The sequence below is a fragment of the Amphimedon queenslandica genome, unplaced genomic scaffold, assembly GCF_000090795.2.
Source record: "Amphimedon queenslandica unplaced genomic scaffold, v1.1 AMPQUscaffold_13427, whole genome shotgun sequence".
NCBI lineage: Eukaryota > Metazoa > Porifera > Demospongiae > Haplosclerida > Niphatidae > Amphimedon > Amphimedon queenslandica.
The window spans coordinates 1-22,290 of record NW_003546337.1 but is presented as its reverse complement, the minus strand read 5'-3'; the positions used below and the strand labels follow the sequence as shown (position 1 = coordinate 22,290).

At 36.8% G+C, this 22,290-nt stretch overlaps 5 protein-coding genes and 1 long non-coding RNA gene across 6 annotated transcripts; 2 read left to right on the top strand and 4 right to left on the bottom strand.

The window, feature by feature from the left end:
* Nucleotides 1-20: 20 nt before the first annotated feature.
* On the bottom strand, nt 21-3,555 carry LOC105312607 (uncharacterized). The gene is made up of 10 exons (XM_019995937.1): nt 3,323-3,555; nt 3,109-3,279; nt 2,673-3,060; nt 2,306-2,534; nt 2,052-2,256; nt 1,924-2,006; nt 1,396-1,880; nt 1,183-1,326; nt 657-788; nt 21-603 (listed from the first exon to the last, which is right to left on the bottom strand). The coding sequence occupies exons 1-10, from the start codon at nt 3,506-3,508 to the stop codon at nt 56-58; spliced, it is 2,571 nt and encodes an 856-aa protein (XP_019851496.1). The 5' UTR covers nt 3,509-3,555; the 3' UTR covers nt 21-55.
* Nucleotides 3,556-3,635: 80 nt separating this feature from the next.
* On the top strand, nt 3,636-9,604 carry LOC100633427 (rho-associated protein kinase 2-like). The gene is made up of 26 exons (XM_011405383.2): nt 3,636-3,725; nt 3,768-3,899; nt 3,966-4,023; nt 4,238-4,297; nt 4,505-4,643; nt 4,692-4,889; nt 4,942-5,133; nt 5,436-5,564; nt 5,607-5,738; nt 5,798-5,880; nt 5,931-6,018; nt 6,064-6,166; nt 6,257-6,315; nt 6,614-6,704; nt 6,759-6,890; nt 6,932-6,986; nt 7,237-7,296; nt 7,525-7,666; nt 7,835-8,032; nt 8,085-8,276; nt 8,650-8,778; nt 8,821-8,952; nt 9,006-9,088; nt 9,140-9,227; nt 9,298-9,400; nt 9,447-9,604. Exons 1-26 carry the CDS (start codon nt 3,674-3,676, stop codon nt 9,527-9,529), a joined length of 2,913 nt encoding a protein of 970 aa, XP_011403685.2. The 5' UTR covers nt 3,636-3,673; the 3' UTR covers nt 9,530-9,604.
* A 289-nt stretch (nt 9,605-9,893) lies between these two features.
* On the bottom strand, nt 9,894-16,367 carry LOC105312606 (leucine-rich PPR motif-containing protein, mitochondrial-like). Its single transcript, XM_011405382.2, has 24 exons — nt 16,207-16,367; nt 16,028-16,153; nt 15,890-15,987; nt 15,758-15,844; nt 15,545-15,716; nt 14,697-14,839; nt 14,428-14,651; nt 14,191-14,344; nt 14,072-14,141; nt 13,916-13,973; nt 13,800-13,860; nt 13,633-13,753; nt 12,897-13,123; nt 12,764-12,838; nt 12,641-12,706; nt 12,541-12,597; nt 12,432-12,497; nt 12,242-12,378; nt 12,108-12,193; nt 11,909-12,062; nt 11,624-11,866; nt 11,473-11,581; nt 11,076-11,163; nt 9,894-10,156 (listed from the first exon to the last, which is right to left on the bottom strand). Exons 1-24 carry the CDS (start codon nt 16,328-16,330, stop codon nt 9,996-9,998), a joined length of 2,907 nt encoding a protein of 968 aa, XP_011403684.2. The 5' UTR covers nt 16,331-16,367; the 3' UTR covers nt 9,894-9,995.
* LOC109581649 (uncharacterized) lies at nt 11,283-11,451 on the bottom strand. Its single transcript, XR_002184714.1, has 2 exons — nt 11,363-11,451; nt 11,283-11,321 (listed from the first exon to the last, which is right to left on the bottom strand). It is a non-coding gene; the product is annotated as an uncharacterized LOC109581649 (long non-coding RNA).
* A 27-nt stretch (nt 16,368-16,394) lies between the features above and the next one.
* On the top strand, nt 16,395-17,551 carry LOC100633171 (D-aspartate oxidase-like). Its single transcript, XM_019995946.1, has one exon. The coding sequence runs from the start codon at nt 16,423-16,425 to the stop codon at nt 17,461-17,463; it is 1,041 nt and encodes a 346-aa protein (XP_019851505.1). The 5' UTR covers nt 16,395-16,422; the 3' UTR covers nt 17,464-17,551.
* On the bottom strand, nt 17,517-20,331 carry LOC100641969 (uncharacterized). Its single transcript, XM_003386249.3, has 10 exons — nt 20,080-20,331; nt 19,867-20,031; nt 19,713-19,816; nt 19,376-19,617; nt 19,104-19,329; nt 18,999-19,057; nt 18,856-18,955; nt 18,671-18,814; nt 17,869-18,623; nt 17,517-17,818 (listed from the first exon to the last, which is right to left on the bottom strand). Exons 1-9 carry the CDS (start codon nt 20,262-20,264, stop codon nt 18,520-18,522), a joined length of 1,329 nt encoding a protein of 442 aa, XP_003386297.2. The 5' UTR covers nt 20,265-20,331; the 3' UTR covers nt 17,517-17,818; nt 17,869-18,519.
* Nucleotides 20,332-22,290: the final 1,959 nt, after the last annotated feature.

Below are 22,290 nucleotides of genomic sequence, written 5' to 3'. Positions count from 1 at the left end.
TAATAATTGTTGTAATAACAATAATAGTTGACATTCTACTGCTATTAAAATAAAATCACTTATTCTTTTTAAAAAATACTCTTTTCTTTCTATTTTTGGTTCTCTCTAATTCTATTTTACTAACACCCTCTGTCTTTCCCTCTATCCTGTCTCCAGTATCAAACAATGGATCTCCTCCTCTTCCTGTGGCTACTTTACTTTTACTAAACTGATTCCAACTCTTGGAGGCATCAAAGAAAAGAGTGTCCTCATCACTGTCATCATCTTCATCATTCCTCCCCTTAGTAACTGCCTGTACTATTGACTTGGCAGCTGCAGACCCTTCACTGTGGTAGTACTGTTTGACAGCTGGTAACTTCATATGGGGACCTTTACTGTATTTCGTACTTCCTTTTATGGAAGTTGTCTCTTGGCTTGGCATTGGTGGTACGATCGATTTCTTTGTTGGAGATTTCATTTTAGTTTTATTACTAGCAGCTGGACCAATCACTCGTGTTTTAATGACCTGTTTCGGAGCTTTAGACTTCATTGGAATATTATCAGGAGGAGGCGGAGCTGGAGGGGGTGGGGCCACAGGAGACGATAACTTCTCAGCTTGTATGTCTAATAATTAATTAATTAATTAATAATAATTAATATTGATATCAATTTATTACCTTCTTTAGTTGGTAAGATTGTCTTAACTTTAGGCACAACATGAGTCAGTGCATCAGTAGAAAATGATTCAATTTCATCAAAAACTTTAGAATTAATTCTATTGACCATCTTACGAACATTAGTAACCACTCCTACAATATTAATAATAATATTAATAATTAATAATAATATTAATAATAACTTTAAAATACATATTGATGTGCATATGTATCACAAAACATTATAAAAATGGAGAAATCGCTATATTTCATTTTTCCTAAAATTTGGCCAACATCACTGTACTATAGTACAACTTTTAAAATTTGTAAAAAATCAAGATTAATTTTGATCTGAATAAGCTCAAACTTTCTATGCAACATAAGAACATGTATATGCATCAGAAAAAATTATAAAAAGGAACAATTCCTTCCTTTCCATTTTTGGTGAAATTTGGCCAAAGTCCTTGTACAGAGACTTTGGTCTGATTTTGAAGCAACTTCAAAATTGATACATTTTAATTAGAAATTAGTTTATGAGTAGACATACTTCCCACAGGAACTGTTGGTTTTGGTTCCCTAAACTTTATTTTGTTCAGCCATGATGTTGAAAATGAAGCAATTTCTTTTTGTAAAGTCCAAACAGTCTTAGGCCCTTCATCAACATTAGGACTTTCACTTTCAATCACTCTACCTAACGGCAAGCAAACAAAATAAATACAATACAATACACAATAATAATAATAATAATGATGTTACTTACCAACTTTGAATGCTCTCTTCTCCACTGGTTGCACATGCTTCAAGTCTGCTTTGTGTCCTTTCCTCCTCACCTCTGACAGTACGAATCTCTTCCTGTCTTTGGTGGGGAGTGTCTTCAAAGGAAGATAAGGAGGAGTGGGAGGAGGAGGAGGAGGTCTTTGATAATTCGAAGAGAACCTTTCTCTTGACTGTAGCTCTGACGCTAGCCTGTAGTCTTGAGCTAGTATAGACTTTCTTTCCTCCCTCTGTATCCTCTCAGCCAACTGGCGATCACTAGACTCCGTGTCATAAATGTCATCTCTTAAAGAACCTTCTTGGGCCTCAGGTGGGCTGGGAACTCTCGCCACCTCCTCGGCACTTCCTCTTAGACTATTAGCCGGGACTAAGTGAGGTACCCTGTAAGATGAAACAGATGAAACGGATGACACTAGTTCTTCCTCAGTATAAGAATGATACTCTTTTAACTCGTGCTGTGACAAGACCCCTCTAATAATTAATAATAATAATAATTAATAAAGACAAGGTTTACCGCATATCTTCAAATACATTTTCAACATTATTTGAGGATACTTCTAATGTAGAATCACCATCAACTGACGACTCCATTTGCTCCTGTACAATGTTAGAATTGATTATAAAGTAAACAGGTTCCTTTACTTGTAAGAACTTCATTAATTCTTCATCTTGTTCATCATTTTCATCAAAGTCAATCATCACGTGTCCTAAACTGTCCGTATGATCAAACACTGTCTCATCTTCTGGTCCCGAGGTCCCAGGGAGAGAGAGGGAGGGAAGGAGGAGCATCAGGTCACGTAATATTGACAAGAGAGAAGGTCTGTCCACTGGGTCCCAGGAGGTGCACCTGCACTCACAGAAATGGACATGTTTAAAATACGTGTACATGTACATACTTTTCAAAGAGAGTCCTGAACGTTTGATGGCAGTCGCTGCTAAGAGAAGGTCTTTCTCTTCTGATGAGTACCGCCACAATGACAGCTGGAGGCGGGAGGTGAGAGAATGGAATGGAGCGAGTCACCATTTCATACAACACCATCCCAAAACTGTACACATCAGCTGAGAAATGATACCGACCACAATTGAGTACTTCAGGAGCCGTCCAATGTACAGTACCCACATTACCTATTGATTAATGGGCGTGGTTTATTAAAGAGTGGGTGTGGTTTGTAGTCAATCATATCATTCCTTATAAGTACATGTAGTTTGAATTGTAGGATATGTAAAGAATGCAATCAATTCCACCCACTTATAACAGCCTACCTGTCATGGTTGCACTCTCCAGTCTCATTCTAGCTAGTCCAAAGTCACAGAGTTTAGCTTTACACAATGGAGGAGGGTTAGTGAGGAGGACGTTCTTACTCTTGAGGTCTCGGTGTAGTATATTGATGGAATGAAGGTACTGTAGGCCTCTTGTAATGTCGGCTAATAATTGAGCAATGACGTCAACTGAGAATATCGTCTTGTCAATATGGAGGTGGGAGTAGAGTGACCCGCCCCCCACATACTCCATGACAATCGCTAGTTTAGGAGGAGAGGGGGAGGCTGCCAGTAGCAATACAACATTTGGGTGTCTCAGAGTATTCATGATACACACCTCTCGCTTGAAGGAATCATGAGCCTCAGATGATAACTGGCCTGATGAGAACACCTGCAATACAAGACCAGGTCCAGTTTGATTGCAAGAAGGTTCACTTACCTTTATAGCTACATCATTTCCCTGCCAGGTACCTCTATATACCTCCCCACTGGCTCCCCGATCAAGAAGACGTCCCAACTCAATGGAATCAAAAGGAGTTGAGAGAGACTGAGAGACAGGGCCAATACCATGAGACAGTTGTGATATTAGTTGCAATAAAGTGACATTCCTCTAGATTAAGGATCAATAGTGTACGTTAATGAACGATAGATACCTTTACACTCTCCACTCGAGAGAGCTCCCTGCATAGAGGACACGGGAAGGACTCAACCCCTCTACCCAGTTCCTTGATACACAGACCACACAGCGTATGCCCACAAGACAGAGAATAAGGTACTCTCTTTACTCCCAAGGAGTTATAACAAACAGGACACTCGGAGGCTGACAGTCCTCTCTCCATTTACCCATAGATTATTAGAGTAAAATAAATTTACTCTACTAGCGATATCGATCCGGCCTGGAGACTCCTCCCAGTTGGTGCCACACCCACCGATCCTTATTTCCTGCCTATAAAAAAGAGCAGAACTCGCAGAATCCAGTCTCGACTGAAGGAGCATAGCTACTAATGGCAGGGAGAGAAGTCACTGTAGTAAAGGAAGGCTGGCTGCAAAAGAGAGGTATACCACAGTGTCCATTGGTTAGTTTCTATCATTAAGTAGGAGAATACATTAAGAACTGGCGACCAAGATGGTTCATTCTGTATTCTGATGGCAGCTTTAGAGGATTCAAAAACAAACCAGAAGATAAATTTAAAAGTGACCAAGATCCACTCAACAACTTTAGGATAGACGGTTAGGATTACATGTTGCTTATTGTTGCTGTTTATAGTTGTTGTTTATTGTTGTTGTTTATTGCAGCTGATGCTCATGTTATAATAGCAACAGACAAAAGTAAAAAGTTTGGATTTATAGTGAGGTATATATAATAACACTATCTTAATGTATACTTGCATGATGTTCATTCCACTTGTGAATTCAAGTAGCTAATGGGCACATCCTAAAATGGTGCATACCTAGATTAGTGATTACTCACAATTAATAATACATGACCTCCAGCATTCCCTTTACCATTGGTATGTGTGGGTGGGTAGATACATGGAGAGTGTGTAATTATGGAGTACATACTTTAGGTGTCTACAAATAACTACACTCATTGAAAGGAACCTTGCCACTGACACTGAGACTGAGCGGTAAGAGCAAACACTGTAACAATGTCAGTACTGTATTGGAGTGTGTTTGTTAGTAATTAGATGAGGGAGACAGCTGGAGCAGGTTGTTGTTTATGATTTCGTGTATCTGTAACCGACATAAGAAATCAAACATCATGTACATACACACGAACAGCCTCACTTTGTAACCCTTTGTGGAGGGACTTTACAGTTATCTTTTATTAATAGAGTCGAGTGGATATCTGCTATTAAGAAAGTAATTAGTTATCTCAAGAAAGCACAAGTTGAAGAGTTTGACCATCTGTCACCAAAAACAGCTGAAGCCTTAGCCTTTGCTTCAAAAACTCACCAAAAACCCTCACTTAAAGTACAGAACAATTGACGTTGACATGATTGTGAGTATTCATACCTACAGACAATGGAGGACTTTGAAATGTTGAAGGTACTAGGTAAAGGTACTTTTGGTAAAGTTGTTCTCTGTAGAGAGAAATCAACTGATGAAATATTTGCTATGAAGATACTTAAGAAAGATGTGATTGTTGCCAAGGATGAAATAACGCATACTTTAACTGAGAACAGAGTATTACAATCAACCAAACATCCTTTCCTCACTGTAAGATACATTAATGCACAGTGTATGTGTGTATTTCATTGGGTCATTGCAGCAACTCAAGTATTCATTCCAGACAGCAGACAGGCTTTGCTTTGTAATGGAGTATGTTAATGGTGGAGAACTCTTCTTTCATTTATCAGTTGAGAAGATGCTCACTGAGGAAAGAACTCGTTTCTATGGAGCAGAGATAACGCTGGCCATTGGTTACTTGCACAGTCTTGGTGTTGTTTATAGAGACCTGAAGGTATACAAAAGATATGCATTGATATGACAAGATGAGAAGAACCATTACATACGTACCCACACGTATATACTTGTGTTGTTTAGAAGTTGAGCTTACTACAAGATCAAATTTAGATTTTTAAGAATTTTTAAAGTCAGGCTATAGCCTTTTGGTCTGTGGCCAAATTTTGCCAAAAATGTAAAGAAAAGAATTCTCCATTTTATAATTGTATTTGATACATATGTACATGTAGCGGTCTCATGTTTATATTATTATTATTGTACATATTGATTGTTGTTGTTGTTTATTGTTGTTGTTGTTAGTTGGAGAATTTGCTGTTGGATAGAGATGGTCATATCAAATTGACGGATTTTGGATTATGCAAAGAAGAGATATCTTATGGAGCAACAACTAGAACTTTCTGTGGAACACCGGAATATCTTGCTCCAGAGGTACTGGTCTGATAGAGACTGACCCTCCATTATATAGTGTAGGTATTAGAAGATAATGATTATGGACGTGCAGTGGATTGGTGGGGATTAGGTGTTGTAATGTATGAAATGATGTGTGGGCGTCTACCATTTTATTCACGTGATCATGAAGTACTGTTTGAACTTATTTTAGTCGTAAGTGATTGAATTAATCATTAATAAGTGTTATTTTGCTAATTCTTGTGTACTTTTAGGAAGAAGTAAAGTTCCCGTCCCGACTATCAACTCTTGCTAAGGACCTATTGGATCGTTTGTTAACTAAAGCTCCGGAGAGAAGGTATGGTCTTTCTCATGATTGATTCAGCTCCATCCTGGTTCTCTCTTTAGGCTGGGGGGCGGTCCTGATGGAGTTGAAGAAGTGAAGGCTCATCCTTTCTTTTCCGTCATCAATTGGGATGACCTCTACAACAAAAAAGTGATTGAATGTTGTACTGTTCTCCATGTCTAAATGTGCATTTAGATAACTCCATCATTTGTCCCAAATATCAAAAGTGAGATTGATACTAAATACTTTGCTCCTGAATTCACTGGAGAAGAACCAAAACTAACACCACCCGATGCTGGTTAGTGCAACTCCTCTCTCTTTTTTATGCATTTAAGCATTTTGTTTAAGCCATAAATAAATTAATAAATTAATAAGTTTGTCTGTATAGATGATCCAGATGCTGGTGTTGGGAATTTACACTTTCAGGACTTTAGCTTTGTCCCTGAGGCTGGATCAAACTTGCAATAAATAATCTTTGCTGTCTCATTTCTTGCCTTTTTAATGTTTTACAATGTTTAATTTTAGTGTGTTCATGCACAATTCATTTTTCAAAGTTTGAATTGTTTGGGTATTTTTGAACACTTTGATTTAAACGGCCACTCCCATTTATTCTGCGCATGCTCAGAAAGTGTATCACTTTTGTGGATGCACAAACTTCCTCCGGCATCCTCCGCTCCAGTGGCAGTGAGATAGTCAGTGAGAGATTGGAAGTGTTTTGCTGTCCTTGAAGTGAACCGAGAGCTAGAGAGAGGAGAGGGTAATGGCAGAGAAAGGTGCCCCTCCCAAAGAGAGTGGCGATAGACTTATAGTGAAAGAGGGGTGGCTCCAGAAGAGAGGTAAGTCCTCTCATCTTCATACAGTAGGTGATATATACTTTCTTCTCTGAACAGGAGAATACATTAAGAACTGGCGGCCCCGCTGGTTTATACTCTATTCTGATGGGAGCTTTGTTGGTTTCAAGGCTAAGCCAGCGGCTGCTGATCTAGCACTGCAGGATCCACTAAACAACTTTAGAATAAATGGTAAGACAGCCACTCCCTTTACTGGTACCATCTTGTTCTAGCTAACGTGCAGCAACTCAAACAGGACAAGATTAAGAAGAATGCTTTCAGTGTGAGGTATGTATAATCATGTTATCCTTTTTTATACATATTTATCATAAATGATGCTACCTTTTCACAAACAACTATGAAGACAACAATAAGCAAATCTTGTTTGTATTTATACAATATTATTGTTTGTGTTTATGCAATTAATTGTGTACACTTACAGCTATTGTGTACAGTTATTCTGTCACTATGAGGAGTAGTAGTATTGTTAGGATAGTCTATTCAGTGAAATATGCCATTTCATTGCGACTCTTTGTAGGTGCCTTCAATTTACAACTTTTGTAGAGAGGAATCTCTGTACAGAAACTGAAGCAGAAAGGTAGTAGTAACACGTCATTAATTATAGTTTTAGCATACTTACTGTATGTGACTATGTAGAGAGGTATATTTTAAGGATTATTATACTCTTGTCAATTGTGCAGGTGCTTTTGGTGTTTTTATGTATAAATAACAAGGCCTTTGTTTACCAGTGACATTACATGTGATCTCCCCTCCCTCCCTCTCTCTCTCTCTCTCTTTTAATGTTTTCACTTTTCATATACTCCAGGACAGAATGGATGAGTGCCATTGACCAGGTGGTAAAGACTTTGAAGGACGCTCAGAGGAAGGAAGACTCCCGTGTACAAAATACTGAAGATGCAAATACATCACCTAAATCACCTTCTGAATCAGTAAAAGCAACTCAAAAGGTAACCACCTTCACGTGTACCTTATACACGTACATACTCAAGATAACCTTCAGTTTAAATTACTCGTACTATTCTTAGAATTTGTAGTGACAGTATTAATTTACAATTAGTTAAAGTATTATTACCAATTTACCAATCAATGTCATCATGTCATTCATATACCTACAGACAATGGAGGACTTTGAAATGTTGAAGGTACTCGGAAAAGGTACTTTTGGTAAAGTTGTTCTCTGTAGAGAGAAATCAACTGATGAAATATTTGCTATGAAGATACTTAAGAAAGATGTGATTGTTGCCAAGGATGAAATAACGCATACTTTAACTGAGAACAGAGTATTACAATCAACCAAACATCCTTTCCTCACTGTAAGATACATTAATGCACAGTGTATGTGTGTATTTCATTGGGTCATTGCAGCAACTCAAGTATTCATTCCAGACAGCAGACAGGCTTTGCTTTGTAATGGAGTATGTTAATGGTGGAGAACTCTTCTTTCATTTATCGCGTGAGAGGGTTTTCACTGAGGATAGAACTCGGTTCTATGGCTCTGAGATAACGCTGGCCATAGAGTACCTACACAGTTTAGGTGTGGTGTACAGAGACCTGAAGGTGCTTTTAATTAGAAATGTCCTGTTAATGTCCTGTCTGTGTGTGTGTGTGTGTGTTTATTTAAATGTTGTGTGTGTAGTTATGATGTACATGTAGTTATGCCAACAGGAATTACTACCGCTAATAATATATTAATAATTATAATATATTAATAATTATAATATATTAATAATTATAATATATTAATAATTATACTTATTGTTAGGGGAAAGTTTAAGTCTAAAGTAGTGTCCAAACCAATCCCTGTACTATTATAGTACAGGGATTTGTCAAAATTTCATCAAAACTGAAAAGGAGAGAATGCAGCGGTCTCATGTTTATATTATTATTATTGTACATATTGATTGTTGTTGTTTATTGTTGTTGTTGTTAGTTGGAGAATTTGCTGTTGGATAGAGATGGTCATATCAAATTGACAGATTTTGGATTATGCAAAGAAGAGATATCTTATGGAGCAACAACTAGAACTTTCTGTGGAACACCGGAATATCTTGCTCCAGAGGTACTGGTCTGATAAAGACTGACCCTCCATTATATAGTGTAGGTATTAGAAGATAATGATTATGGACGTGCAGTGGATTGGTGGGGATTAGGTGTTGTAATGTATGAAATGATGTGTGGGCGTCTACCATTTTATTCACGTGATCATGAAGTACTGTTTGAACTTATTTTAGTCGTAAGTGATTGAATTATTATTAATTTATTATGAATTAATTAATTATTGGATAGGAAGAGGTTAAATTTCCTGCTAGACTCTCCCACTTAGCCAAGAGTCTGTTGGGTGGATTACTCACTAAACTACCTGAGAAAAGGTTCATTAATTATCTGTTAATTGTTAGGGTCTTACTCATTGTTACTCACAGATTAGGAGGTGGTCCTGACGGAGCTGAGAGCATCAAGAAGCATCCATTCTTTGGTAGCATCAACTGGGATGACCTTTTCCAGAGAAAGGTAATACTCTTATACCGAGGACACCTTTTCTAATTTTACGTAATTATTATTATTATTATTATGTTTGTAGGTGTCAGTTCCTTTCAAGCCGACAATCACTAACGAAGTAGACACTCAGTATTTCGATGAAGACTTTACTAAGGAAGAACCAAAACTCACTCCACCTGATGCTGGTAAAATACCGAATTATTTTCAATTTATTTTATTTATAATATTCAGATGACCCTCAAGCAGGTGTTGGTGAAAACGTTCATTTTCAGGATTTTACTTTTGCGCCAGAAAGTGGTTCAAATTTCAAATAATTCGATTGGACGGATTATTAATAAATTTATTAATATTATTGATATTAATTGTCCTTTCATACATAATAAACAATACTTTTATGTTGTTGTTATTATCATTGTTGTTCTCTTGTTGGATAGTATTATTAGTAACCTGTGTGCTTTCACTTTTTATTTTGTATGTTTTATTCAATTGAATTTTGTTTTATTTAGTAAATTATTTTTAATTTTTATAAAAAGCCCCTAATTAAGGACAGGATAGTCCATTATCCAATGGCTACAAAAGATGGTGTACTGTATAAAGTATAGGTACAGTTAGATAACATTTTTGTCAATAATTGCCAGAGTAAGAGAATTTAGTCTAAAACTTACCAACACAGATCACTACATTAAAATGGTTGCACGGTATTCTTATAATTTAAATATATTAACAATTATACTAACACTAGAGACAGTTCATGGACTGTATCACTGACGATGTTTATTCCTAATATTTTGAAGACTGAAGTACTTCTTCCAGTTTCTTCTCCCTTTCATATTGTCGTATTAGTTCATCCTTTAACTTATAAAATGAAACGTGTGGTTTTATTCCTGCAGATTCAAGTTCTTCATTCACTTGGAGGATACCAAGAATGTCTCTCTTTGAAGCTACAGATACACACGGAAACCACATTATTCATTCCATTACATAATTTACACATACCATACAGTAACAGTACAATAGAGTAACAGTACAATACAGTACAGTACAGTAACGGTACAATACAATACAGTACAGTACAGTACAGTACAGTACAGTACAGTACAGTACAGTACAATACAGTACAGTAACAGTACAGTACAGTACAGTACAGTACAGTACAGTACAGTACAGTACAGTAACAGTACAGTAACAGTACAGTACAGTAACAGTACAGTACAGTACAGTACAGTACAGTACAGTACAGTACAGTACAGTACAGTACAGTACAGTACAGTACAGTACAGTACAGTACAGTACAGTACAGTACAGTACAGTACAGTACAGTACAGTACAGTACAATACAGTACAGTACAGTACAGTACAGTACAGTAACGGTACAATACAATACAGTACAGTACAGTACAGTACAGTACAGTACAGTACAGTACAGTAACAGTACAGTACAGTACAGTACAGTACAGTACAGTACAGTACAGTAACGGTACAATACAATACAGTACAGTACAGTACAGTACAGTACAGTACAGTACAGTACAGTAACAGTACAGTACAGTACAGTACAGTACAGTACAGTACAGTAACAGTACAATACAGTACAGTACAGTACAGTACAGTACAGTACAGTACAATACAGTACAATACAGTACAGTAACAGTACAATACAATACAATACAGTACAGTAACAGTACAGTACAATACAATACAGTACAGTACAGTACAATACAGTACAATACAGTACAATACAATACAATACAGTACAATACAGTACAGTATAATACAATACAGTACAATACAGTACAGTACAGTACAGTACAGTACAATACAGTACAGTACAGTACAATACAGTAACAGTACAAGGAATACCTAGTGCTTGAATCAGTAATTTATTCATTAGGGTCGTATCCATTTTCAATTCACGAGCTAGTTTTATAACAGCTTTGATATGAGCTACCTAATAACAATAATAATAATAATAATAATAATAATAACAATAATAATGGCCCCCTCTTCACCCCCTCCTGTAGATGGGGTTCTTTGACTTTTTCTCCTCTCTCTTTCCTTTTCTTTCTCTTTCTTGTTTTGGTTAGCTCTTTTTCTCCCTTTTCTTTCCTGTTTTGTTTATTTGCATTCGGTTTTGTTTTTGGTCTTACATGTACTGTAGGTCTTTAGTTTTTGTTTGTGTTTAGTTTTGCTCTTACTTCTATGTCTTAGGTTATAATAATAACAACAACAACAATAATAATAATAACAACAACAATACCTTTCCTTCAGTAGACAGTCCCCCAGTGTAATGGTTCAAAGTTGCTAGTCTTAAGGTGGACTCTTCTTTGCCAGTTACAAACTCAACAGCTTCATCATACTGACCAGTCCTATAGAGCAATGAAGGTTTGCTGAGTATCAGATGGACTTACATTAATAGTGCAAGCATGAATGTAAAGTCAATGCCAGACTGATTACACCCAATGAAGGATAAGTATGACAGTATTTTTAGAGTGAGGTCTCTTCTCTTAGCAGCTTCACATTTATCAATTAGCAGCAGACAAGGACGCATCTGGACATGGCAGTCAGGACTGAAGGACTCTGAGAGATAAAGGACGGCTCCATCATAATCGGCTGAAACAATGAAAGACTTCAGAACCTGCCCTAACAGTGTGCTAATACACAATAAAATGTAATCAATAATGATTATTAAATACTTGTCTATTCCGATAGTTCCCTTTGCCTCTTCAAGGAGTGACTTCACAGCTGCAACATCTCCATGGTAACAGTATCCCTCCATCAACTGGTAATATGTCCTTACTGTTGGCTTCAGCTTTAGTGTCTCTAACATCTTAAACTGTTCCTGAGCCTCTAATGGTCATCAGTTACTAATAATGAATGAATGATGAGACTCACTTGCTACGTCTCCCTTCATCCCATAGAGTTTAATGAAATTATTGACCAAGTGAATGTTAAGTGGAACATTGTTCGTCTCCATCTCACTATAAGTAGTGTAAAATAAAACAATCATTAATCAGTGAAGGCCACACCTCTTTAGACTCTCAGCAGTCGAGTGACGAGATACAGACAAGAGTAGCTCAATGAAGCGAGTGTAAGTACCAACTGACAAAGGATCTGCCATCCTCAGTCTCATCTTATCATAGAGTATCAGTGCCTGTGAGACAGCCTACACAATACAGTGTGTAACAAGTCTCCTTTGTATACTAATAATGAACTAACTCCTATTCTGACTAGTGTGAATATAACATCATCGTACACAGAACTGCTGACACTGCAACCATTTCTCTAATCCATTAATAAACACGCCCACGCACAATCATAAACTTACCCTCATTGCTTTGAAGGAAGACAAGACCAGTGAGGGGTACCTCCCATTATGACCAAGCTAATAATTGATGTTACTATAGCAACAATAGATTAATTAATACTTTATTAATTATCTCGTATTGAACACATTCTGGTATACTATCATGAGACTTGAGACATCCAATAACCTAATGGAGAGAGAGAGAGGCAGCTGAATGGACACACACACACAATGATCTCAGTACATTTTCAAACTTTATGAAACCACCGCACTTTTTCATAACTTCATGCAATGTCTTATCATCAATAATCTCGTCATCCTATGAAAAAATAAAACAAATTTTCATAAAACAGCAGTAAATTTCCTTTATATCTTACAAAATTCAAAAAAGTTTTCAAATAGTTTTTACGAAAAATGTTCTTGTGAAGTACAATCTTTTGTACAATATGCCTAACTGTAGCAGCGTGGAATTCTTCATGATATTGAGTTGTACACAACACAGACAATCCGTTCATCAGGGTTGACACCAGTGCTGGATCACTCTTCCTTCCCTCATTGAAATGGAGACGAACTGTGTGAAGCAACTGACGTACATTGAGTGAGTCTGAAAAGAACAAACACAGGCAAAGATCATGTACATCAACATAAGTACAGTACATGACATGCAGCAGAAAGAATTATAAAAATAGAAAATTCTCTTCTTTTCATTTTTGGTCAAATTTGGCCAAAGACCATGCAGGTACTTTGGCCTGATTTTGGGGCAACTTTAAAAATTTATAAAAAATTTAGATTTGATTGGAATCAGCTCAAACTTTCTACGCAACATGAAAACATGTATATGTAACAGGGAAATTATAAAAATGGAGAATTCTCCTTTTTACTTTTGGTAAACAACCTGTACTAGGATTAGAAACTGTGATCCCATTATTGAGCAATCTCAAAAATTTGTAAAAATTTAATCAATATCAATTCGAACTTTCTACATAAGATTAATATATATATCAGAAAAAAATTATGCACTTTCTCATACTCTTTGATTAAAATTTGGCCCAAGACCCTGCACTATAGTACATGTATACCAGTAACATTTACATGTGCATGTATAAATGTTACCTGGTTTAATATAATCATTTAGAAATTTAGTAAAGTGTTGTACGTCAGATACAGTTCCATTATTACACAGCATCTTAACAATGAGTTGGAGTTGAGCTGGATCATCAACAAATCCTTTATCCTGAGGATAATAATAATAATAGCTTTACTTTAAACTGAAGACTAACAAATATCAAATCAAAGAATGTAATGAAGTCTTCCTTGAGAGCTTTTTGACAAAAAGAGAGCCTGAAGAAAGACAAAAGCATTAATGTCCAGTTATAATAAAATCTTTCATCCTCACATCATCTCGTCAAATCGAATGTTGTGCTGTTTAATGAAATGAATCCATTCTTTTAAATCTATTCATAACACAGTAAGGTGATCAGTACAGTACATTACAGTACAGTAATTAATCAAAATGTAAGTTTAAGATCCAAAAAATTAATTAAAGCCACACCTATTAAATCATTCGATATACGGCTAGAGGCCATTGCTGGGTATATGTATATATTTTTTAATGATAGACCCTAAAAATGGGCATTAAATAGAACAAGTAATCATGGCAAAAACCCTTACTTCTGCAGCCATTTTAACAAGCACTGCCTTGAGGTTAGTCCAGTTCCTCGTGTCAATAGAAGCCTTTAGCAACATCTCATAAAGTGCTACTTTGGAAATTCCGGCTCTCTCAAACAATGGAATGGATGAAAATAAATCAGATAATTTCAATTTACTAAAAATAAAAATGTACAAAATTGGTAGTAGGTTAGGCACATGAAGTAGGAGCACATGGTCACTCCAGGTACACTAACTCACTCTGGTCTAAGGCTATGCATCAGTAGTTTGAATGATCGGACTCCTCTTGCATGGAGGTTAGTTTCATTATAAGGATCACTTAGCATTAGGACTGAGCTGTCTATATCCACTAGTGTCTCCATTATGACACTAGTACCAACAAGATCACCGTGACTTGCAAATAGCTCCATTTTATTCAACAAGTCATTGTACATCAACAACTTATTCTGGACCATATCCAATAGCTAAAATACAGCACTAGCCATTATTACTATTATTAATGTCAATACTTCTCTCATTCTGTCCGACTTTCCTCCAAGAGACAAAGCATCAAGCATGTCAATGTACATATCATGGCTGACATAAAACTGCTCAGATTTCAAATCATCAATCATTCGTCTAATGGATTCAAAGTCTCCATGATAAGCATAACCTAATAATTAATAACTATTAATAACTATTACTGACAGGGATTGGAACAAATGAGGGAACATTCAAATGTTAATTTGTTAATAATAAAGATCCCAATAGCAATAAGTGTGTGTATACCACACCTACTAATCAATCACTTATAACTTATTCAGTACAAGATTGAATCATAAAGGCGGGTTCTCAACATGACGCATGCACGTCCATCACGACTGTATAAACCAATGGGAGCATGCGTCAATGAGTCAGATTAGAAAACATTTCTATTCTGACACATTTTCCCATTGGTTTATACACCACTTCCGGTCATGACGCTAGCACATGAAAAGCAATGCGTCATACTAAGAACCGACCATTAGACTACGAGCTATACAGTATACACCTAGTGCCTTGCATTTACTAAACAACAAACCAATTATGATTAATAATAACCTAATGAGATGGTTTAAACATTCAAACATTAATTTTGTTTGATTTGGTTAATAAAATGTTTGAATGCTAACATTAGCCCCACCTCTAAATAATAACTAATTGTAACGGAAGAATTTACAGGATTAAAGTGCCTCATTTTTCAAAAAGCAAACAAGCTTGTTGCTTCAAAAAATGGTCACATCTCAAGTTTAAACTTTCTACAAAGCATAAGGACATCAATAATATGTATCAAAAAATGAAATAAAAATTTGGTGATTTCGAAGCCTGGAGGACTTACCAGATAAAAGTGCTGAGTAAGCAGTTTGTGTTGGCGAGAGTCCATTTTGTTTCATTGTCCCAAGAATGTCTTTAGCCCCAGCCATGTCACCATTAATGGCATTACACATCATGAGGGCAGCATAAATGTCTTTGTTTATTTCAAGGCCATTATTAATCAACTCTTCTAATATCTGTGAACAATAAACACTAACAATAAACAGGAATTACATACAGCATTGGCTCCTTCAATGTTTCCCTGGCGACAGTAAGCTTGTAACAATAAGTACAATGTACTACTGTTAGGAATGACACTCTCCTCCTGTGCAGTAATAATAATTAATAATCATTATTCATAATTGATTACTTTCATTTGCTGCAGGAATTTCGAAGGTGAAAATTTGTGACGATTTTTTAAATAAAGTTGTAACAAACTATTTTTAACTTGTAATGATGGAACCAGACCTAATGCAAAATAATACATAAATGATAAAATTATAAATACTTTGCTTCTTTATTCTTTGAATCATGTCGTCTGCAAGTTTAATCCTCTGGGTTGGAACCTCAAACCGTAAAGTAGCACAACTTTTAATGAAATCAACCAGCTGCTGATCATCTTTAGTAGCAGAATCTGTTTAAAAATAGCAAAAACTTTGTAATGAATGATGCACTGCATATATTAACCAAGATATAGCTTAAACTCTTTTTCCAGTTGGGTCTTGTTTTGAATTTGAACTCCAGCTCTTGTCCTTGAGAATATTAAATTGACTGGAAGCAAAGGACGTCTCAAATTGCCCAAGGAGAACATTCTGACTGACAGGATCAGGGAACACGTGTTGTGGGTGTGGTTGGGGTGGTGGGTGTGGTCCTCTTTAGACTAAAGAGGTGTGGCTGGATGAAATGGCTCGAGTAGCTGTGATAGGAGCTGGATTCATAGGGTCTTCTGTGTCCCTTCACCTGCTCCAGGAGCATGGGAAGAGTGTGCAACTGACTCTAATATCAGAGTCCTTCAGTCCTGATACTACTAGTGACAAGTCCACAGCATTAATGCTCCCCTTTGATGTGATTCCTCCTTCTGGTGGTGATGGGATTGTAGAGGGTGTGGGTGATCCAGAGGAGTGGCTCAAAGACACCATATCTCACATTAGAGGTTTACATGATTCACCGGAGGGTGGGTTGATGGGTATATCACTGATACATGGTGTACGTGCATTGGCCGAACAACCAACGACTGGTAGTCTTCCCTGGTGGCATGAGCATGCTTATGGATACAGGACTCTCTCTACTGATGAAGTCAAGTCTTACAACATACCCTCTGGGTATCCCTGGGCTGAATCATTCAGCACATATGTGGTGGACTCACGTCTTTACTTGCCTCAACTACTCAGTAAGATAAAGGCACTGGGTGGCAATACTCTTCACAGTAAGATTGAGAGCATCTCTGAACTGACCTCCAAATACGACATCATTATAAATTGCAGTGGGCTAGGATCTGCAGTCCTTGCCTCTGACTCTACAGTATATCCAGTAAGAGGTGACATAGTCTCGGTACATGCTCCTTGGATAAAAGAATTCACAATATTGGAGTCTCCTACCTCAATCACTAGCGTAATACCGCGGCCCAATGACGTATTGCTGGGAGTGACTGCCATACCTCATGAGCACAGCACTGAGCCTTCGGAGGAAACCAACCAATTGCTCATTAGGAATGGGACTGCTCTCGTACCAAGTCTTAAGACTGCAAAAGTGCTCACCAGTTGGGCTGGCCTCCGTCCAATGCGTTCTAAAGTTCGTCTTTGCATTGATTCAAGTTACAAGGAGAGCGTTGTTGTACATTGTTATGGTCACGGGTCTAAAGGCGGCTGCTTCCATTGGGGTTGTGCCGTTCAAGTTGGTAAACTCCTTCACAGTGCAATAATTGAGAAAAGTAACTCTAATTAGGAAACACTTTTTGTTGCATGATAATTTTGCTGCCGCATTAACTATTATACTGATTGATTTTATAAAAGTATATTATTCATTAGCAAAATGCATTGTAACAGCAAAGCAGGCTATAACAATAATTATTAATATTCACAGGCACAGCAAAGCGGGAAGCACAATGCAAGAGTTAGAATGACTTTGTTGCACAGTAGAGGTAGCTTGCAGCATCAAAGAGGGCCTTATCATCATAGTAGTAAAGGAGGCGATTCTTCCATACCTTCCATGATGACTCATCAGTTAGTTTAGGAATTGGTCTGTTCAATAAAGTGATTGGTGTACCTACATCATAATGATCAGATACCCACTGTACAGCCTATACACAGATAGGTAGTGTTAATGCAGTATATGCTATAATATGATTACTTTATATATTCCATTTGTTTTGGTGTCCAGTAAGCAACTGCAGATTGTGTCTGTTGGTTGCTGCTGTTGAACCTTTTCCTCATAGACCTCATGAATGCGAGTCCACAAGTCCCACATATGAAAAGAATGTGCTATCCTTTCCACAGGAGACCACATGGGGCCCAGTCCATCATTTGGATTCCCAATCTCACCCAGGATACTATCAATTAGGTTCATGGACCTTGTGGAGAAGTCATCCCCCACTGGTTTAGACGGAGCATAAGGGAGTACCTTCTCGGAAGAGGACCTGTCCAGATTAACTGTTGGAACATTGTTTCGTTCGGTGGCCCTCGGATTGAATGTCTTGAGAGCTTCAACAGTCATAGAGTGAATTGCATGAGCTATAGTCTCATTGAAGTTACTGGAAAACCCATTACTGGTTAACAACTGATTGCAGTCCAGAGAGGCAGAGCTAGCCAGAGCAATAAGAGCTAAGATCACAAACAACTTCATCTTGTTCTACTGATTAACAACTTAGCAATTAGCAAATCACGTGATTAATGACCAATTGCTTGCAGCTAAATTTTGCTGCTATCAGCCCCACCCTATTCTAGTGCATAATAGGTATATTAAATAGTACATGTATTCAATGTGGTTATCAGTAATTGTTATTTAGTCAGAGGTCAAGTCTTGCAGCATTTCAATAGCATCTCCAGCAACTGTGAGTACAAAGGGGTTCCTGCTGTTACGCCTGAGGTACTTTGCTTCAGAAAGAGCTAAATGATACATCATAACTAGCAAAAGTTTAAGAGACAGTGTATACCTCTTGAAATATCTCTGGGAGTTGGGTAATGGAAAGGATTACAACTTGCATGAGGGAATCCCATTGTAATCTCTGCCGTCTCTTGACACTGTGGCTTGTACCGGTTTAACTTTCCAGCAATTATCGGCAAAGGGACTTTGCTGGCTAATACTGAGATAATGTAAGCATGAACTGTTTGGATAAACCTGGTTCTATGAATGTTTGATAAGTAGAATTAATGAGAAAAGGTGACAGAAGCTTTACTGTGTCTATAATGTACCCATTCTCAAGGTAGTTTGGCTTTATCTATAAATTGAATAGTGCTATACAGTAAAATGTGTTATTTTACTTCAGATGGGATTCTTGTATTTTCATACAGAGCACTGTCCTTATGTACTTTTAAAAGTCCTAATAATAATGTTCCATACAACGAATGGTGCATTATGACACTAACCATGACCATATAACTTTACATTTTCTGCTGTAGTGTAGTAAGTATTGTTACCCAATAGATCATCAACTACTTTTAAAGACTGCATATCGGTGAACTGGTAGAGGCTCTGGTCTCCTTTTACTACAGTAATAAATAAATCTTTATAAACGACTTGAGCTCCCAATGGTACAGAAACATGTACATCTCCTCGTCTCTCATCACGATAGATATAGTTCCTTTGAGGATTCTACAAAGAAGAGTATAATCACTGCTTTATCTACAAAAAGACATACTCTATATCCTTGAGTGAATGGTGATAATCTTGACCCACTAATAATCGGATCTGGTACGCAGCTAACCCAAATATGGAACCCACAGTTGTGGCAGCATTGACTGCTTTCAAAAGTAATAGTCAAAGGGAGAGAAGAGAGCCTGTCCTTTCTGTAGTTGAACCTGTCAGCATCAACTTGTGAACCACATATTGTTATGACTTTGTCGGAATCATAAGTAATTGAAACCTTATCAATGCACTCACCTAGTGAATGAGAGTCATGTCTATAACCAATGGAGAGAGTACATGTAATGTATGCATGTTGCCCACATTCAAAGACTAAACAATATGCATCTTACCATCATCGTCTCTGGGTAGATCTAAACTAGTGATTATTGGCATGTGATAGTATCCTGCAGGACATTTTGTTTTATAAGCACAGAACTGCTGAGAACGATGACATCTATTAGTATACATGCATATACAAGAATGAGGTAAAATGCGGCGACATACTTGTATGAGAATTCAGGATGATTGTGTATGCTGCATCTACGAGGAAAGGTCTGTGAAGGATTGCAAATATCTTTGATTGGATTAGCAAGAGCAACATGAAGTAACTCTTTACGAAAGTCACAATCTCCGCTAGCAGTAACGCGGTAATTTAGACACACTGCTTCACTAAAATAAATATAATATATAGCCTAAAAATGCTGGTATAGCAGCTACTTTGAATTGAGTTTGCTTGTTAGTTCTTTTTCTGCCAGTCCCTTCTCTTTCTGACACTTCCACAATACTTTGTCCTGGTCCTTATCTGTCAGGTCACACACCCCACACTTACAGTTCTGTTTCAATGCATCACAAGAAGACAATAGAGAAACAACCACCACCATCAGTAACACACACATCATCATATCGTCTATCACTATACCTTCAAAGCTTTAGGTCGAGGTACTTATATAGTCTATAGCACAATCATTAATAATGGTCAATAAACCAATGATGTAAGTACACAAGCAGGGATCAATCCCTCCTTCATTAATTCTTGTATATGTACATACAGTACTGTATTATTTTATGCTATAGGTTAAAGGAGAAAGGTCTAGATGCATTATTACCACTCATTCAGGTACCGAACCCACAAACACACTGAATGTATGCAAAAATGAAAGGTAGGCAACGCTCCATTATTAAGATTTTTCTGATACATATACTTGTCCTAATGTTGTGTAGAAACTATAAGCTCATTTAATCAGACAAAAGTCCCTGTACTATAGTACAGGGATTTTTGTCAAATTTCACCAAATTTGACAAGTAGGAAATTCCTCAATTTTATTACATTTTCTGATACACATTAATGTCCTTATGCTGTGTAGAAGGTTTGAGCTGATTCTGATCAAGTTTGGATTTTTTATGATTTTTTAAAGTTGCTTCAAAATTGGATAAAAGTTCCTGTACTACAGTACAGGGATTTTTGTAAAATTTCACAAAAATTGACAAGTAAAAATTCCTCAATTTCATTACATTTTCTGATGGATATACATGTACTTATGCTGTGTAGAAAGTTTTAGCTGATTCTGATCAAGTTTGGATTTTCTATGTTTTTTTAAATTTGCTTTAAAATCGGACAAAAGTCCCTGTACAGGGATTTTGTACAATTTCACAAAAATTGACAAGTAAAAAATTCCTCAATTTTATTTCTATTTCTGGTGGATATAGATGTACTTATGCTGTGTAGAAAGTTTGAGCTGATTCCAATCAAGTTTGGATTTTCTATGATTTTTTAAAGTTGCTTCAAAATCGGACTAAAGTCCCTGTACTATAGTACAGGGATTTTTGTAAAATTTCACAAAAATTGTCAAGTAGAAAATTCCTCAATTTTATTACATTTTCTGAAGCATATACATGTACTTATGCTGCGTAGAGAGATTGAGCTAATTCCAATCAAGTTTGGATTTTCTGTGATTTTTTAAAGTTGCCCAAAAATCGGACAAAAGTCCCTGTACTACCCATATAGAAAAAACAAGGTTGCAGCATGGTTGTGGCAACCTTGTATCAAAGTTGTTGTTACTAGGTGGTCACTACCTGGCCACAAGGCCCACCACCTTGTAAAAACCCTGGAATTGACACGTTTTCCACCTTGTGACAACCATGTAACAAACTTGTGACAACCATGTAACAACCTTGTGACAACCTTGTTACAATGTACAATAAATTCAATAGAATAACTATAATCTGAAAGCCTATCAACACATAATTAATGTCATATAATGTCAAATGATTTCTAGATACTTGTAATGTATCTATGATACATGTAGCTAATGTATAAAGATGTGGATGTGTATTAATGTTATCTTTATTGACTTGTATAAGTGCTGGTCAATGGTCCCTTTATATATGGTAACAATAGCTTCATATCATCGTGGGGCGTACTTAATTAAACCTCAGTTTCCTGCCAACCTTTGGACAACCTTGTCACAAGGTTGTTATGTTTGTAACATGTTAGTCACAACTTCAGCACTTTTTGTACAAGGTTGTTACCAGGTTGCTACAACCTTGCAAGGTTGTGAACTGCTTGTAGCAAGCTTGAAATTTTTATATGGGTATAGTACAGGGATTTTTCAAAGAATTGACAAAAATTGACAAGTAGAAAATTCCTCAATTTTATTACATTTCCTGATGCATATACATGTACTTATGCTGCGTAGAGAGATTGAGCAGATTCTGATCAAGTTTGGATTTTCTGTGATTTTTTAAAGTTGCCCAAAAATCGGACAAAAGTCCCTGTACTAAACATAAAAAATTTAAAAAAACAAGGTTAAGTAGGATTCCGAACGACCAACGAAAATACGAAATGAAAATCCTACTCGTGATGCAAATTCTACTCTACATTGTACTTTTAATGTTATTATGTAAGAATTATGGATCACCTTGCAATGT

Bases quoted from the DNA above. Each gene is read 5' to 3' on its own strand.
- LOC100633171 (XM_019995946.1), top strand. From the start codon at position 16,423: ATGGCTCGAGTAGCTGTGATAGGAGCTGGATTCATAGGGTCTTCTGTG.
- LOC105312607 (XM_019995937.1), bottom strand. From the start codon at position 3,508: ATGGAGAGAGGACTGTCAGCCTCCGAGTGTCCTGTTTGTTATAACTCC. The intron at 2,535-2,672 runs GTAGGCTGTTAT...ATTAATCAATAG, and splicing joins GGAGAGTGCAACCATGACAG to GTAATGTGGGTACTGTACAT. The intron at 2,257-2,305 runs GTATGTACATGT...CTGTGAGTGCAG, and splicing joins TTCAGGACTCTCTTTGAAAA to GTGCACCTCCTGGGACCCAG.
- LOC100641969 (XM_003386249.3), bottom strand. From the start codon at position 20,264: ATGATGATGTGTGTGTTACTGATGGTGGTGGTTGTTTCTCTATTGTCT. The intron at 18,815-18,855 runs GTTTATCCAAAC...TCTCAGTATTAG, and splicing joins TCAAACATTCATAGAACCAG to CCAGCAAAGTCCCTTTGCCG. The intron at 18,624-18,670 runs GTATACACTGTC...TGTATCATTTAG, and splicing joins TCCCAGAGATATTTCAAGAG to CTCTTTCTGAAGCAAAGTAC.
- LOC100633427 (XM_011405383.2), top strand. From the start codon at position 3,674: ATGGCAGGGAGAGAAGTCACTGTAGTAAAGGAAGGCTGGCTGCAAAAG. The intron at 6,019-6,063 runs GTGATTGAATGT...ATGTGCATTTAG, and splicing joins ATGACCTCTACAACAAAAAA to ATAACTCCATCATTTGTCCC. The intron at 6,987-7,236 runs GTATGTATAATC...GACTCTTTGTAG, and splicing joins AAGAATGCTTTCAGTGTGAG to GTGCCTTCAATTTACAACTT.
- LOC105312606 (XM_011405382.2), bottom strand. From the start codon at position 16,330: ATGTTCTCCTTGGGCAATTTGAGACGTCCTTTGCTTCCAGTCAATTTA. The intron at 14,652-14,696 runs GTATTGACATTA...GCTGTATTTTAG, and splicing joins AGTCGGACAGAATGAGAGAA to CTATTGGATATGGTCCAGAA. The intron at 12,839-12,896 runs GTAAGATATAAA...ATTTTTTCATAG, and splicing joins TGAAAACTTTTTTGAATTTT to GATGACGAGATTATTGATGA.